Source organism: Pholcus phalangioides, unplaced genomic scaffold (genome assembly GCF_987345545.1).
Source record: "Pholcus phalangioides strain wild (caught in Gottingen) unplaced genomic scaffold, Ppha-v1.0 ptg000020l_1, whole genome shotgun sequence".
Lineage (NCBI taxonomy): Eukaryota > Metazoa > Arthropoda > Arachnida > Araneae > Pholcidae > Pholcus > Pholcus phalangioides.
Genome location: NW_028301613.1, coordinates 13,866,332 through 13,883,032, shown reverse-complemented (window position 1 = coordinate 13,883,032; position 16,701 = coordinate 13,866,332). Strand labels below are relative to the sequence as shown.

The 16,701-nt window shown below is 41.9% G+C and overlaps 1 protein-coding gene across 1 annotated transcript; it reads right to left on the bottom strand.

Moving 5' to 3' along the window:
- Positions 1–1,429: 1,429 nt before the first annotated feature.
- Positions 1,430–15,930, bottom strand: LOC149071037 (phospholipid scramblase 2-like). Its single transcript, XM_089248688.1, has 7 exons — positions 15,492–15,930; positions 15,248–15,349; positions 14,189–14,260; positions 12,680–12,819; positions 11,296–11,460; positions 5,615–5,776; positions 1,430–2,701 (listed from the first exon to the last, which is right to left on the bottom strand). Exons 1-7 carry the CDS (start codon positions 15,811–15,813, stop codon positions 2,657–2,659), a joined length of 1,008 nt encoding a protein of 335 aa, XP_089104814.1. The 5' UTR covers positions 15,814–15,930; the 3' UTR covers positions 1,430–2,656.
- Positions 15,931–16,701: the final 771 nt, after the last annotated feature.

Genomic DNA, 16,701 nt, shown 5'->3' with positions numbered 1-16,701 from the left:
GCTTCTGTCGTTCTGGAATGCATATTAATTAGAAGAGAAGAAATTTTGTTTATTTAAGGAAATTCAAAAGTTGTTTTTCCGCACATTTTTCAATTATTTCTGAAAAAATTAAGTATAGCTATCGGTCTATAATCAAATCATTACTCTCTCCGGCTTTATATATATATATATATATATATATATATATATACACACTAGCTATAATACCCGGCGTTGCTCGGGTTTTCTTCAATGAGGCTTTTTTAGATCACGTGATATCTCCCTCTTTCTTTGAGGGACATGCAAACCGTGTCTAAGTTAACCAATATGGTGACTTCCTGTGCGACTCATGAAAGAAACAAATCTAGATTTAAAGAAACGTAAAAATATATATATTTTTACAAGCGTGCTAGGTATTTCGATTCCCCAGCTTTGAACTTCAAGTTATCTATCTCTGCCTGTTTCTGCTTTAAAAAATGCTTAAAGCTGTGGAATTTTTTCGATGTACTTTTTACGGGCCCATAATTAATTTTAAAACAACCTAAGCTATATGAATTTATTCAGTTGAATATTAAAAGACAATACGGAGACAATAATTTTCATGCTTGAGAATATATAAATAAAAAGTGAAATCAATGTTATTGCATGAATATCCACCTCAAAAGTAGGTCCAGCTAATTACTTCATATTTAATCTCCTGGGTTTCGTATATCTCTAAGCGAACTGAATATTTCAAAAATCGAGAATTCAATTCAATTTTGAAAATTATTGATGTGACAGAAAACTCCACCAAATTTTCGCATTTCTACAGTAAAACGGGTAATTTTAACACTGATTTGTATGAGGATCACCCTTTTCCTGACCCTCAAAGCGATGATGATTATGACGTCATTCAAAAACCTCATTACTGGGAGTATTGAAAATGTGGCAAACCATTATAAAGGCATAAATATCATATACTGAGAGCGTTGAAGAAATGACAGTCTTAAACGCATTGCTAGGGAACCACCACTGAGCTATAAGCAAAGTTTACTTATAGCTCAGTGGGAACCACGGTAACCAAAGTAAAAGTTCGGAAATGTGATTGTTGAGGCCAATGGTGTCGGAGCCGGGGGTGCTGTGGGTGCTCAAGCACCCACGGTAATTTGTGGCATGGATCCGAGCACCCCCAGAATTTATACAGAAATTAAAATTTCCGATATTAAACTAAAGACGAGCATCCACAGTTTCGAAACACTTCCGACGCCCCTGGCTGAGGCCCAAAAACCATTGCTGCCCTACTGTTTTTTTTTTTTTTTTTTTTTTTTTGCCCATTTGGGGCATTTGCCCTGCTCTGACGAAATTTCAAAGTAGCCTGTCGTTTAAGTCGGGTCCCATTTGGTATACATGCAAAATTTGGCGACGATCGATCTAAAATTGTAGATTTGTATAGAGAACATACACACACACAGACAGAAAATCAATTTTATATATATAGGATGAACAAGGGAGTATTTCAATTCCTGCTAAAAGATACCATTCAAAACAAAATGATCAATTAGATTTTTTTGTGGTATTTATAGGTGGTATTTCGAAAATATTTTCCTCATTTTAGGGGCCAGTCCATCATAATCCCTTGCTTTACTTCTCTTTAGGTCTCTTTATTAATTGCTTCAATTCTTCTTTATGTATCTCAGGACAATACATAGAGTTGTTCGAACTGGTTGTCGTATTATTTTGTTCCATACAGTAGAAGCAAAAACTATTTTGTTCATTAGTGTCTTTGTCGGAGAGAATTTCAACTTATTCCTTTTTCTTGTGTCAGAAAAACAATCCGACTCTTCGACGCGTCTAAGGGCGAAACCACACCCCGCTGAGTCGATTTCTTATGATTTCTCAAGACTGGTCCAAATTTATGGGACACCCTGTATTTAAAGATGATGTCATAATCGTTATTTTGTATCTTTTACTGACTGATGTGGTTTTGGAGAGGGGGGAACACCCTTCCCCATTGAACTTTTTTGTGAACAGTTGACTCTTTTTAATAAAATTGTTTTGGTCTCAACTCATTACAGAAATTTTAAAGAAAGTTCAAGTAATTCCATATATTGATACATTGCATGTTTCCTAGGCATGTGTTTTTTGTGATACCTTACTTGTGAAATGTAAGAAATTCTGTAGAAATTAGTCGAGGCTGTGAATTCGACACGGGTTCAAACGCGAATGCATATTTCAAACCTCGGTGCAGTCCAATGCGATCCTTGTTTGATCTGGTAGTAACTAAAACTTGAGAAGTCTCCACATTTCTTTGGGTATTATGTCATTCGTCTCGACGAATTCTATCCTCGTCTTTTTCATACTTTACTTCTAGTGATACAGCGTATGGTTGTCCCATATTTCGTTGCGAAAGTGTACCGCAAACTAGGTCAAAACTAAGGCGCCAAGAAAGGAAGATGGACTTCAAGTCCTCCATCTTTGTTTTGTCGCTCCAAGTGTAACGTGTAATCGTTTTTTTTTTTTTTGGGGGGGGGGGCAGACGTCGCACTAGCGCTCAAAGATTGGTAGATGAGTCAGTCTGGGGTTTCAAGTAGCCGTGGGTCGAACCAGACGACGTATCAAGCTCCTGGTCGAGAAAAACCCCAGCTCACCACGCTCGTACGTACAATAATCGGAAACAAGTTCGTTACGACATCCGTTACTAGTTCAGCATGTCCGTCCCGGACCATTCATAGAACATGAAATCCTGCAAAAATAAATAATAAAGAAAATCGTCAGTATATATATATATATATATATATAATATTCGTTTATCATCAGCTGTGTTGATATGCGCAAGGTGTTACTGATCATTGATTATCATGGCAATGCAGTCTTTCACTGTTGGCGTCGTGGCTAGAAGTTTCCCCTCGCGTAGTTACACAGAGCCCATCAGATTGTTTCTGCTGATTACGGAGTCTCCTGTCTGGATACCTGATACTCAATGATCTCTGGCGAACCAAGAATATGAAGTTTTCTCCTTTCCACTGCATAAATTAACTGCAGAATGTGGAGCAAACCGTTTGGAAGTCGAAACTTTTCTGGATCACATCTTTCTTTAGTCCAAAATCTTTCTTAATTTGTTATAAAGGTTGTACCATATTGTTGCAACGCAAATATCTCAGCAACCGTTGACTTTAGAAGCATACCTTTAATTACAAAAAGTTTTCAAATGTCGTGCAGTTACTTAAAATGTCTTAAATACCTCAAGGGGGAAGTCTACGTGAAGAATAGAAAATTAACTTTTTTATGTAGACCCTGTGTGATAAAACACTTCATAATTGAAATGTAGATTCCGTTCTGAGAAGTCATTTACAATAAATTTCATACTTGCAACAGTTTCGTATACAAGCAGTCGGCAAGAAAGAATCGGCGATAAATATGGTAACCTTGTTCTAACCTAACCGCATGTTAGAAAAAGGAAGGGGGAAAAGAAAACAAAAAAATGAAGGAAAACACTATATGTTAGTATACTCCCTCTCTCTCTCTCTCTCTCTTATCTGTAGAATAGGCACGAAATATATTTCTCTTTTCACCCATACCTACTTGTTCTCTTTCCCTCTTATGTACATGTATATAGTAGAAGCTGTAGAGTACAAGTTTTTTACCTCCTCATCACAAAGGTGAAAAGAACTACCTTTTTTCATAGGGTTAAAACAAAGTTTAAAATTTAAATTGCTGTTTATTGTGAATAAAAAAAATAAAATGGCTGGTGCGTCATTCTATTTGTGTGCAGTCCCTAATAAATGACGACTTTTGAGAGAATGAAAACTTTTCAATACAGTGATAACTTGCCAAAACATAGTGATGTTATGCACTTAATATCTCGATAAATATTGCATTTAAAAATATGAAATTTTTCAAACGTCTCTTCAGAGTGGGATCTACATTTCAATAACTAGAAGTTTTATAACCTCACGTCATTTGAAAACTTTGTGTAATTAAAAGTCGTTTCTTAGGTAAACGGTTACAGAGGTATCTGCTGTGCAAACAGTTTGGCACAGTCTGCGTAGACAAAAACAAAAATTTCAAAAATACGTTGGAAAGATTCTTTCCTTTTCGGATTTGTTTGAAAGTCTGAAACAATGGGTTTCCTATTAATCGAAACACCGGATCATTCGAGTCACACGACAATGCAATATCTAATGTAATTGACTGACTATTCATTACATCAGTGCTTCCCAAAGTGGGTAATATCACCCCCTGGTGGGCTATGGAATGGTTCGGGCGGGGCGATAAAAGCTACGGATTTAACATAGGATCCTATGGGTTCACTTGAGTTGGGGGGGGGCGATGAAAGGAAAACAATTTTAATGAAAAGGGGGCGATGGAATAAAAAGTTTAGGAAACTGCATTATATACATGATGGCTATATGGGAAAAAAAATACACTGCTCAAAACAATTAGGGGAGCAAGTAAAAAAGTGAAGAAAACCGTGCGAGACAGCCACGTATTGGCATACAATGGATAGTACACGCGTATCAGTGCGCAATACAGAAATGCCATTCCATACGCTGTATTGTTTCAGCTTCAAGCATGTTCTCCACTAGACGAGCTCTATGCGGTCGGGCATTATCATCCTGGAAAACAAAGGAATCTCCAATGGCTACAGCGTAAGGGATGACATGAGGTCGCAGTGTCTCGTCTGCATACCTTCGGGCTGTCAAAGTGCCATTCCGAATGATATGCAGGTCCGTACGTCCGCCTATGCTGATTCCACCCCATACCATCCAATTTGCTCGTCTGTATTGTGACCTCTCACGAACGAATGCGGGGTTATTTCGAGTGCCCCTGTCCCTCCATACCAGAACACGTCGGGTGTCACACTCCAGACTGAATCGGGACTCGTCTGTAAACAGCACTTGGCTCCAATCATGTTTGCTCCCAATCTCGATGTTCAGCAGCCCATCTTCTTCGGGCCGCACGGTGGCGTGGGGTCAACGGAATGCAGACCATTGGCTTACGTGCATAGAGCCCTCCCTCATGAAGCCGATTACGTACTGTTTGGCTGGACACCCTTCGTCCTGTTGCCAAGAGCAACAGTCTTTGCAGCTGCGTATCATTCTTTGTTCTGTTTCGACGGGCTGTTAACAGTACATACCGGTCATCAGTTGCTGTAGTGGCGCGTGGCCGACCTTGCCCTGGTCGACGTCTAACATTTCCTGTTTCTTGGAATCGATTCCACAGCCTTGCAACAACACTTCTGGCGACTCCAACAGCGTCCGCGACACTACGTTGTGTTTGCCCGGATTCCAGTCTGCCTATAACACGCCATGCCATGGATTCCGGTAAATCACGTTGTTATGACATCCTCAAGTCACCTTGTCTCAAAAAAAAAATACTGCGCAATCGAATTTCACAGTTACGGCAGTAAAACAGACGTTTCTGCAACATCCCAATTTCTGCCCTTATCTCCTTTTTCTGGTTTTTGACGTCATGAACTTTGATTTGCATATGAAGTTTTCTTCTTCCGTTTCCAGCTAGGCTTTAAATTATGGATGATTCATTTTATGTTACTTGTCGGTATACATCTTTGCGTAATTTTGTTAAAACCATGTGCTCCCCTAATTGTTTTGAGCAGTATAGAATTGATGTTAAAAAAGTTCCTCATAAAACTTACGATCAAAAAGCAAGCTCCGAGAAGAACAGCTTTTATGTTCACGTCAAGGTCCACCGGGAAGGTGATCACGAAGTTGTCGGAATTTGTAAACACCTCTCTCAACAATCCAGACCACTTTTTTTTAATCTTACCGACTACGACGGCACCGTCTTCAGACAAAACCTGATTGGATCGAGACAGAAAAAATATATATATATCTGCATGAGAATCTCGCGCGATAGAAGTGAAACTTCCAGGTTTGACATGACTGGATTCACGAATTTTGTAATTATTATAAATATACCATAAATTATGTCCAATGAAGTTTAAAAATGCATCAAAAACAGCTTGCACGCATGGTAAAATAACCTGAGGCAAATGTAATTGAATAAAAACTTATTCAAAATAAAAGAAATTGCGTTGTGACAGTGCAGCCAATTAAGTGCTGGCAACGTGACGTCACAAAACTTGCGTTCGTGTGCGAAATGTACTCTTGTGTGGCCATGGAGGTGCGGCGTCACTTGGAGTAGGGAAAGGTAATGAACTGTCTTTTTCCGACACACAAACCGTCCAAACCGACCCCCCACCCCACGCAACTTTATCTTCTTACACGGCCGAACCTCTATTGACATCCCTCCCCCCTCACTACTACAACCCATCTGCTTCTCCGACCTTCATCACACAATCAACTGGAGGGAAAGAGAAAGTTGGGGTTTGAAGAAAAAGAAAGTGTTTCAGTTTTTTGTGATGAATTTCCTTTCCCTCACAGAAATGTACTCTTACGTCGCTCTTTCATTGTTATGTCGCTATAGAAATTTCACTTCAAAACTTCATATAATGAAATGATACCATCATATACATACGATGACCGTGTGACGCTGCACTTTCGTCCGTTGACATCGTATGCATGATGTCACTCATGTTTTACAGCCTTTCTTGGCCGACGGCCAGGCTAAGCGTTCAGTGATGAGTCGTTGCGCTGCTTTCATTCCTGGATGCAAGAGTCCGTGAGTTACCTTGAAGACTTGTAGTCGAAAGTCCTTTGGTATATGTATACGGTCTGACTCTTCCGTCGGAACTGTCGCATAAAACTTCGGCTGAAGTTCCAGGTAGGACACGCTTCTAAAGTTGCAATGAGGAATTCGTCTGCAATTCGGGCAACTCTGGATCGGTCGTCTGTGCTTCAGCAATTGCTTCGTAATCGATTTGGCTGGGAAGTTCGATCACATTCATTCGAGAGAGCGTCAGCAACCTGATTGTGAGAACCTTTCACGTAACGAATGTCAGTCGTAAATTGTGAAATGAACGAAAGTTGCCGTGTCTGTCGAGAAGAATTTTTTTCCGAATTTTGATTGAAGGCAAACGTTAATGATCTCCCCTAATAGGGTAATCCGATACATCAACACACTGGGCTATCTGAGCGTCTAAATTAGGGTGAACGAGTAGTGTCGTCTGAGCTAACTGCTGCTTGTTTTCTGTAAACGCCTGCCGATCTTTTTCTGTCCAAGGTATGCCCTTTTTTTTCGTTTTGGTTTTTTTTTTAGCCTTTGAGAAAAGCAGTTAATCTGGCTTGTTTGTGTGCAGTGTGTGGAAAGAACCTTCGATAAAATTTGAAAGTCTTAGAAATTATCTTAGATCTTTGATGGCAACATGCAGTCTAGGATAACTTGTACTTTTTCGGATAGAGGTCCAATGCTGGCTGCGAAAACCTTATGGCCGAGGAACGAAAGTTCCGACACTCCGAATTCTCACTTGGATACGTTGAGCTTTATGCCTTATTCGTCTGGCTGTCGAAAAATTTGTCGGAGATGGGATACATGCGAATCTTCATAATACGTTAATAAGGGCTGCAAAAACGTTATCTATGTAAGCGAAACAGTTTGGAACGTCACGGAGAATTTCATTAATGAAACGTTGAAAGGACTGGGCAGCGTTGCACAGATGACCGAAATTCAGGAAAGGAAACAGTTCAAAAGGAGTGATGATAGCGATTTTTGGAAGGTCTGGTTCGATGACTGGAATGACGTGGTATGCTCGTAAGATATCTAACTTTGAAAAGATGTTCATACCATGGAGAGCGTGTGAAAAATCCCGGAGATGAGGTATTGGATAACAGTCAGGGACCGTTTGCGCATTCATTAGGTGATAATCTCCGACAGGACGAATTGCACTATTAGCTTTCGGCGCAACGTGTAACGGGGAGGCCCGAGAGGTTTTGAAAATCCTGCAGATGCCCGGCTCTACCATGTACTCGAATTCTTTTTTAATTAACTGTATCAAGCACCTGCGGATTCAACCTTCAAGGCCGGCTGTGTATAGGAGGGCCAGTGGTCTGGATATAATGAACGGTGCTGTGTTTGACAAAACGAAATGTTTCAGATGGATTAGTTAGCTCTGGAAACTTCAAAATTGTATGGTATCTAGAGGAGTTGTCAATCACTCGGATAGTTGATTGGGAACAAGCTTTAGATATGCCGGAGATGCTGAGGTTGGTGATAGAGTCGACTAGGCGTTTCTTTTTAAGATCGACCAAGAACCCGAAATGTCTTAGAAAATCCGCACCAATAAGGGGAACAGCAACTTGTGCGATGATGAAGTTCCACTTGAAGCACCTCCTGAGCCCAAAGTCTAAATTAATGAGTTCGGTACCATACGTTTTGTTTCTGGATTGATTTGCGGCATACAGTTCGAGTGGATCGGGATTGTGCTTTTGCGACTTACCGGAACGCATGGTATGTCAATGCCTGTATCGATCAAATATCGACGATTTGTGGTCCTGTCGTAAACGTGCAGCCTGTGACTTACGAAAAGAAGTAAGCTACCAGCCACTGGCTGCTACTGGCTTCCCGACTTCGAGAAAGTGCAAGAATCTCTGCGTTTGCGAGCTAAATTTCCGAAACGGGCATAATAATAACAATGTCCGTCTTTCGGTTCCGATGCGTTTTGACGTGGATGTTGCGATGTACTGTAGCCTCGAGAAAATGAACATTGGTCGCGAGAGGTCGACCGTGAGCGTCAAAATTTTAGCTGATTAACTTGCTCTATCAATTTGGAAACTTTTTTTTGCAAGTGGGTATAAAAGGCCAGATCGCGACAACAACATTTGAGGATTCGTTATTGGTCGCCAGAAAATGCGTCGCTCGTGGCTCTACGGCAACTTCGTGGATTTTATCTGCCAGCGTGGAAAGTTGCGCCAACTCCTCGGTGGAGTCAGAAAGAATAGATTGAATGGTCGTAGGCAACCGCTGAAGCCATAGGTTCTTCAAAAAGTCGTCGCGTCGATTTTGTCCCGTGCCAACTCTCGCATTTGACGTAGTAGAAATGACGGTTTGTTGTCGCTCAACCACAGGTCCTCCAAAAGTTTACGTATGCGTGTGGCTTCGGAATCAGCAAATTCTGAGATTAATCTTCGTTTCAGTGCCTCGTATTTATTCGTTTCCGGAGGTTGGGGAACGAAATCAGAAACGTGAGATAAAGTACCTGCGTCGATTGAGGCAATTAGCGCGGCATATTTAGTTTCGTCTCTCGTGATACCCGATAAAATAAACGACGCCTCGACTTGGAGAAACCATAAAGCGATGTTCTGACGCCAAAAAGGTGACATTTTCAGACCTATATGATCGATTTGAGCAGCGGCGCCATCGGCGTTAGTGACAGACATATTGCTGGTAGCGAAAGTACGATGCGACACAATATACACAGTTCCGTTATAAAATGATATATATGAAGACCTCGATTTTGTATAAAACGGAAATTTACAATTCTTGTATACATGGTTCTGACGGCTCTCCCGAAAAGAACGAAATTGGGACTTACGTGACTATCGCTGAGCGATCTTGAGAAGCGAAAGCGTTCACAGCGTGCCATTGTGGTGAACATCCAAACAGTCGCGTAAATCCTTGGACGATAGCGACGTACGATGTGAGTTCCCGCGTGAATTTTATTCACAAATTATCCACAAGTTCTGGCGTCAATGTCGTTTCCATTGATGTCGAAGGTGCGTGTTTCGAGTCCTGTTGTCACCACTGGAGCGAGAGCAGTATGGGAATGAATTTAATTATTTATTAAACACATTTACAAAGAACGAGAAATGCGACGGCGTTGATGGTACATGGTGAACTCCGCGGTTGAAAACGAATTACACATCAACGGTCGAAGGTGGTGTCGACAGGTACAGTGTGCGCCACTGTGATGGTCGAGTGGTCATAGTGGCAGACCCCACAATACCATCGCCTAATGCTCTGAGCAGTAGGAAGTTCAACACCATGGTATTTTCGACGAAAATCACGATGAACAACTGTTACGAACTCCCACTGCACGAAGTTTAGAATACAAAACGATTTCTGTTGTGCAGTCGCTATCCTGACAAACACTGAAGTGATGGCCTAAGGAAGAGTGTTAGCGCTACCTGTCGGTAATTGCATGAAACTCGAGATTTCGCTCTTTCTACCTATACATTATTCCATCAAAACGGATTGAAAGCTGAATAGTTATGATTTTTTTTTTAAATCGGATGATTCTTTTTGAAACACTCTGTACATTATTTGTTATTGAAATGTAGAGAAATCAGTAATGCAGAGAACTGAAAACGCTGGACCAAGAAAAACGGTCTAAAAATTGAACAGCTTTGCACTAAATAATACAAATACAACGCCACAACAGGCAAAATGCCCAACGAGGTGGCTGAGAAAAAGATACCCATAAAGATGCTAAATAAGAACTCTTCCTCATCAACGATGTTCTCCAGACCGAATACTGCCTTCTCAAGTGTTTCTTCCACAAAGAAAAGAATTCAGCGGAATAAAAAAAGGCATCGAAAACGAGCCTTTGATGAGTTTCTTGAGTAAGTACGCTGAATCTTGCGTGTAAGGTTCAGGAGAAAAGAGTGGAAAGAAGACCTGGGAGAAAACAGGATTCGCGAGAGAAAGAAAAGGAAACGAACTGAGACATTCGAAATAATAAATGAAATAAAATGTTCCAAGATATACGGAAGACTGGATGTTGTGAAGATATTTATTATTTGAGATGTTAATTTTTTAAGGAAGGAAAAAACTCATCTCTGCCTCTACCGGGAGTCGAACCCGGGTCCCTCGATTGCCGGACGAGTGCTCTGACCACTAAGCTACAGAGGAGATAGAGATTTTCCTTCACTAGAGCGTGAGCACTCGTCCGGCAATCGAGGGACCCGGGTTCGACTCCCGGTAGAGGCAGAGATGAGTTTTTTTCCTTCCTTAAAAAATTAACATCTCAAATAATAAATATCTTCACAACATCCAGTCTTCCGTATATCTTGTATTAACAAGTGGAGAGCGACATTCATGTCATAAATAAAATGTTGTTTTCTTCTTTTGGGAGTCTAGAACCCAGTTATTTCGTCCTGAAATCGTAGTAGAGATACAGCCGAGGACCTACGACAGATAAGAAGTCGGGGGAAAGTTTATTTGGCGTGAATACCCTGGTATCTCAAAACAAAAGAAACGTATTATTGCATCTAAAGGGATGCTTACCGGTACTTTGGTTGATAAGAGCCAATTTTCACCGAATCATTGTCGTTTGAAGTTTCACTGCCAAATCCGACATTTCACGTATATTCTCGTTGCTGAACCGGCTTTAAAAAAAATTCCATGCAACAAGCTGAAATCCCGGGATCAGTTAAAATGATTAGAAAATTAAAATGCGTGAATAAAACTGAAATCGCTCACTTTGAATACGACATCCCTACACATCGAAAACGTACAGAAGGGTCCTCCGATTCTCAACACGACATCTCCAGCTGCATTTTCAACGGTGAATTTCGACTTCAGGATGCTCCACTGTTGAGTGATGGACCCGATCAAAGTTCCAGGTGGAGAGAAGACATACATTTTCTGAATTTAAAAAGAACAACAGAAAAGCTTCTATTCATTGTACTGTATATTTCTTGGCTACGGTACTGCAGTTTGATAAACATTATCATTTCATTAAACATCAATGCGGCATCTACGCGTTTTATTAATCCCTTTTACGATCCGGGACGTAATATGGTGTCCAAACGCCAGTGGAATAAATTAATTCAAACAAGAGTTCTCTGTGTTTACTTTCCTCTCTCTTCACCCATCGAGAAGTATAGCAACCCTACCTCAACTGAAGTTGTTTTTTTCCTCTATTCCTTTTATAGTCCAGTTAATGATTTTTCCCCCCACGTATATAATGTATCTTTCTACCACATGTGAAACTACATGACATCTAAGAGCGAAAGAGTAGGGTGAGGGTGAAAAGAAACTCTAAAGAAAATTTTCTTAACTACCTTATCTATTATGCATTTTTCTTTTATATATTTTTTCCCTTTCTCCTTCCTTTTTCTAACGTGCGGTTAGCTCAGGACGAGGTTACCAGATTTATCGCCATTCGCACTTGCGAACAAAGGGCTAAATTTCTCCTGCACCAGATCACCGATATGGTTTATTGTAGGCTCTTTCGAAAGCTAGTGGAATGGACAAGTTTTTTGGTAAGTTTGACCGATTGAAACTAGAATGCTGTTTGCGTAATTGGCGGTGAAATTTGTTTTCGACAATTCGTTTTAGAACTTCGTCAATCTTTCAGCACTTTTAGCTCACCAATAAATCCAAATATTTCGATGAAAATGATGTTATCTTATAGGAGTTTTACTGTTCTTTCCAAATATATGCTTAGTTTGCGCGTAGGTCTCTTATAAACTTCACGAATGCAGGTTTTGTTTAGACGTGACACATATTTTTCCATAATCGATTATCCACCATAACTCAAAAACAGATAGGACAGGGTTAGTAGGGTGTTTCGTTTCATGATCCCCTTGGGCTCGTCTATCGCCCCCTTTCGTTTGAGGTAATGATAAGGCTGCTATAAAGCCTCGCGAAGAGAGAGGAAAGAAAGCACAGACAGCTTGTTTGAATATATTCCACTGGAGTTTGGACATAATATTGAGCCCGTGATCGTAAACAGGTTAATCAGGCCTTTTGCCGTTTGTTCCAAAATCATCAAGTACGGAGGTACGTATTAATGTAATAGTGTCACGAATATGCTAATCTAAAAATAGTTCCGATGATTTAAATAAACTATTTCGAATACCTGCAAGCAACATGGAAACAGGCACGAATCGCATCTAAGTAGCCTGTAAAGATGGATGACCTCCATTCCAGAACTGTCCCTTATCATCATATCGAAGGGTCGTATCGGTCCGCAGCAGTTCCTTGTACAGCAGTCCGTATCTAATTGTAGATAGGCGAAATGTGAAATGGTTTCTGATGATGCCAAAAGTGGGCTTGCATGCAACTTGCCATGTAAATGGTTCGCAACATGCCGGTGTGTTTGCAACATGCAAACACACCGGCTTCCAAAAGTTCAGCACGCGACGGCTTATGTAACAATTCAACACCGCTTCAACCTTGCCTCTCTGGATTGGATGGTTAGTGGAACATAAACATGTGGTACTCGGGCGTACAGTGCCTTCACGTGGGCCTTTGGTGCACAGAACCGGCAGATATTGTCTTGCCGAGTGACGCTGCAACTGTGGATGTAACAGGAGGTCGCTCGACGATTCCGCTTGGCCACTATAGCAATATACCGGTCATGGAAACAATTCCAAACAAGTCAAAAAATTGTCTAGAGACCTGTGCCCAGTTGACCAAGGGTTACAAAAACTCCCCCGATGATTAAAGTGACGTCGTCATGTTATATAAGCAGAGGCGCATTTATGATTTCGCCGCCTGTGGGCTACACGATTCACACTGTCGCCCTTCTCCCATTCTAGTCTAATGTTATTGACTAATCTTTCCTTGAATCCGCCACCTCGTGGTTCCCCCGCCCTTCTGCAAGTACACCAGTCTCTCAAAGTCCCTCTTTTGATCACTCCCATGCTCACACATTCTCCAAGTCATTAAAGTCATTCACATGCTTGCACCCTGTTTTGGTCACGCACGTACTTGCACACTGTTCCGGTTACTCACATGCTTGCACACGCTCTAGGTAGTGACCTAGAGCACATTTTTGGTGCTCACTGACATGGTTCCTTGCTTTATAGGTCACTATTTTCATCATTTACACGTTACACATGTTTTACACACACATGTTCCACGTTACTCTTTTGCTCATTCACATGCTTGCACACGCTCTAGGTCATCGACCTGGTGCATCACCCGGTAGGTCACTCTTTTGATCATTAACATGCTTGTTTAAGCTCCAAGTCATTATTTTGCACACTCAGGTGCTTGCAAACACTAAGGTCGTTCTTTTAGTCTCTCACTGACCTGGTCGCTTGCTATCTGGGCAGAGGTGAATTTATTGAGTGTTATACAGATTTTGCCGCTCTTCTCCCATTTTTCTTGGTCACTCGTTCCGCCCCTGAACTTTCCGCCCTGGGCTATAGATCGCTAAGCCCCCCCCCCCCTGTAAATACGACACTGTATATAAGCCGTGTGCTTAACTTTCAGAAGCCATTGTACTTTGACATACACGTTAACTCAATCGAATCACTAAATAGGGTGATACTTATTCGTAGAATCACAGAGTTTCAAAGTTGGGGGGTCGTCCCGGAATTCGATAAACCTTCGAACGTTTGCAGATCTGCGTTGTCCTTACCTTCTGTCGCAGTGTAGACGATCCGCCCGGCGCTGTTATGGATCGTGTATTCATTATTCTCCTTCCAACAGGCTGGAAAGATATCCGGGAGGGGGGGGGGGGGAGTGAATTCAAAATGGCAGCCAATTAAAAAAACTTTTTCAAATAGAACAACAGAAACTTTTGCACAGAAAAACAAATTACGTGGAAACTGCGTTACAGCATTGGGTCTCAGTTACCCGTGTTTACTCAACACCACCTAAAGAAGAAGGCCTCCGCACGAAGCTCGTGACGTCACTGTCTGTCAAACCGAGCACAACTCAGGTCTATCGCCATGGGAAATTTATTACTTATTATTGACTTGTGCCGGAAGTGTGTGTGTTCCTAACAGTCTGAGTGTGTATCTATAGTGTTGTGCCTGATTTTTCAATGATGCCATCTATATTTCAGAAGTGTAATGACTGAATATTTGTACCTTTTATAGGCCTGGTGTTCTCTGTGGCGAGACTTTTCAAAGGAGGAGATCGGCTCGCATTCGTGCCTCGAAGTTTGGAACGACAGAAAACCAACTTCTGTGGTAACGGTAAGGTTCGTTCCTCACGATGCGAGTCCGTCACTATGACCACTCGCCCCCCCCCCCCACAGCGGCGCGTGACGTCACTGAAGAAGGCCATCTCATCTACAGCCATTGGATATAGCAGGCCGATGCGTGCTCCATCTTTACCCTTTGTTGTAGTATATCCACTGGCTATAGGACGTCGCGAAGTTTCGTGAGGAGGCCTTCTTCTATAAAGGGTGTTGCCCAAATAAAGAGACATGGAACTTTGTGGGTGGGTGTTTATGGTATGAAGTTCATTTCCGCCAATGTGTGCGCCAAATGTGACTGCGCTTGTTTCTGGAGGTAAAGAAAACTACTTGTAGGTTATGATTCGACCAATTCAGGTTCAACCAATTCAGAACAAATAACTACGTTTCATCCAATGCGTGAAAACTCCAATGGAGCAAAACCAGCCTGGGTCGACCGACCCCACATCACGGGAAGATCTGTGTTGAAATAGATCTTTTTAACAAAACACGTACCTCCTAAGCAGTCTACGTCCTGTCGTATGAGCAGCTGATCGATCGCCGCCAGATACTCGAGGTGAGGAGGGCATGCCGAATGTACTATCCAGTTTCCTTGATCTGCAAATAATACCGCAGGAATTTCCATCAAAAAATAATATTAGTAATTATTACTGTGTCACTATGTCCACACAGCGGCATGTGGTACCCCTCCGTTATAATTATCGTAAATCTAATAACAAAGACACCCATTTCAACTCACCTGCAGGCAGCGGATCGCTATCGGTAGGCTGCTCCGTTATCGGGCCAACTAGAGGTATGTATTCAGGGACGTATTCATCGGGTGACGGATAACCCTGAGCCATCGGGTGTCCACCAGTCGCGTACTGGCCCGGCTGCTGTTCATATCCTTCGGCCGGCGAATATTCGACTTGCTTGCACTGTCCCTGCGGAACGTATCCTACGTGGGCAGGATTATGTTCGGGTTGCGGGTACCGCACAGGAAGCGTTTCGTGCGAGTAGTTATGCGGGATGAAGCCGGATGTAGGTGGTACGTAAGATACTGGTACGTATCGCGGTTCCATTTTTTTTTTTTTTGGAATTCTATAATTCTAGGTTGAAGCAATTATCAACTTGATCGGTCGCATCTATTTCTCATCACCTTCAGACCATATCGGCGATGCACTGAATGTGATCGCAATAAGCATCTCGACAAACACGTAATTACGCCGCAAACCTGAAACTACGGGAAAACGGGACGCGGAACTTCCGTCAAGAAAGCGTTTTTTTCTCTCTCTTTCCTCCGCATTTCCGCAGAACTTTTTTGTTTCTTCTTCCTCTGACGTCATAATCGTACCCGCCTCGTGACCCTTGAAAATACAGTAGAACCTCGATTTATCCGGGAAGCAGATAAAACGGAGCGAAAAAAATTACAAAATCTTACGAAAGAACAGTCAAATAGCCCTGTAGGTCGCTCACGTACTTGCTAACTCCTTAGGTTCCTCTTTTGGCAGTTAACGTGTTTGCAAACACTGTTTCGGTCACTCTCACATGCTTGCAAAATCTCTAGTGCAATCGTTTGATACCTAGTCCAATTCTCTCTAGGCAGAGGCGGATTTATGATATTGCTGCCCTTCTCCCATTCTAGCCCTATTTTCTTGACCACCCATTCTTCAAATATTCCGCCTTGGGCCATTCCCAGTCCAACCCCTGCAGATACACCTCTGTCTCTAAATCATTTACATGCTCTTGCACATTCTCTTAAATATTCTTTTGGTCACTCACTGATGTGGTCCTTTACTCCATCGGTCACTCCTCTGGTCATTCGTATGAAAAGGGTGATGTCATAGCCAGCCAAAAAGTTGCACCACGACTCCCACATCCTGGAGCTGTTGTAGACGAGGCTGAGGCTTGTCTACAACAGTGAGTGACTCCCGCTATAAGGAGTATTTTTCGTTATTTTTCTTACGTCA

What these genes read in the sequence shown, in the direction of transcription:
- LOC149071037 (XM_089248688.1), bottom strand. Translation starts at nt 15,813, where the DNA reads ATGGAACCGCGATACGTACCAGTATCTTACGTACCACCTACATCCGGC. An exon ending in TAGCGATCCGCTGCCTGCAG is followed by an intron (nt 15,350 to 15,491) that starts GTGAGTTGAAAT and finishes TATTATTTGCAG; the next exon opens with ATCAAGGAAACTGGATAGTA. An exon ending in GGACGTAGACTGCTTAGGAG is followed by an intron (nt 14,261 to 15,247) that starts GTACGTGTTTTG and finishes ATATCTTTCCAG; the next exon opens with CCTGTTGGAAGGAGAATAAT.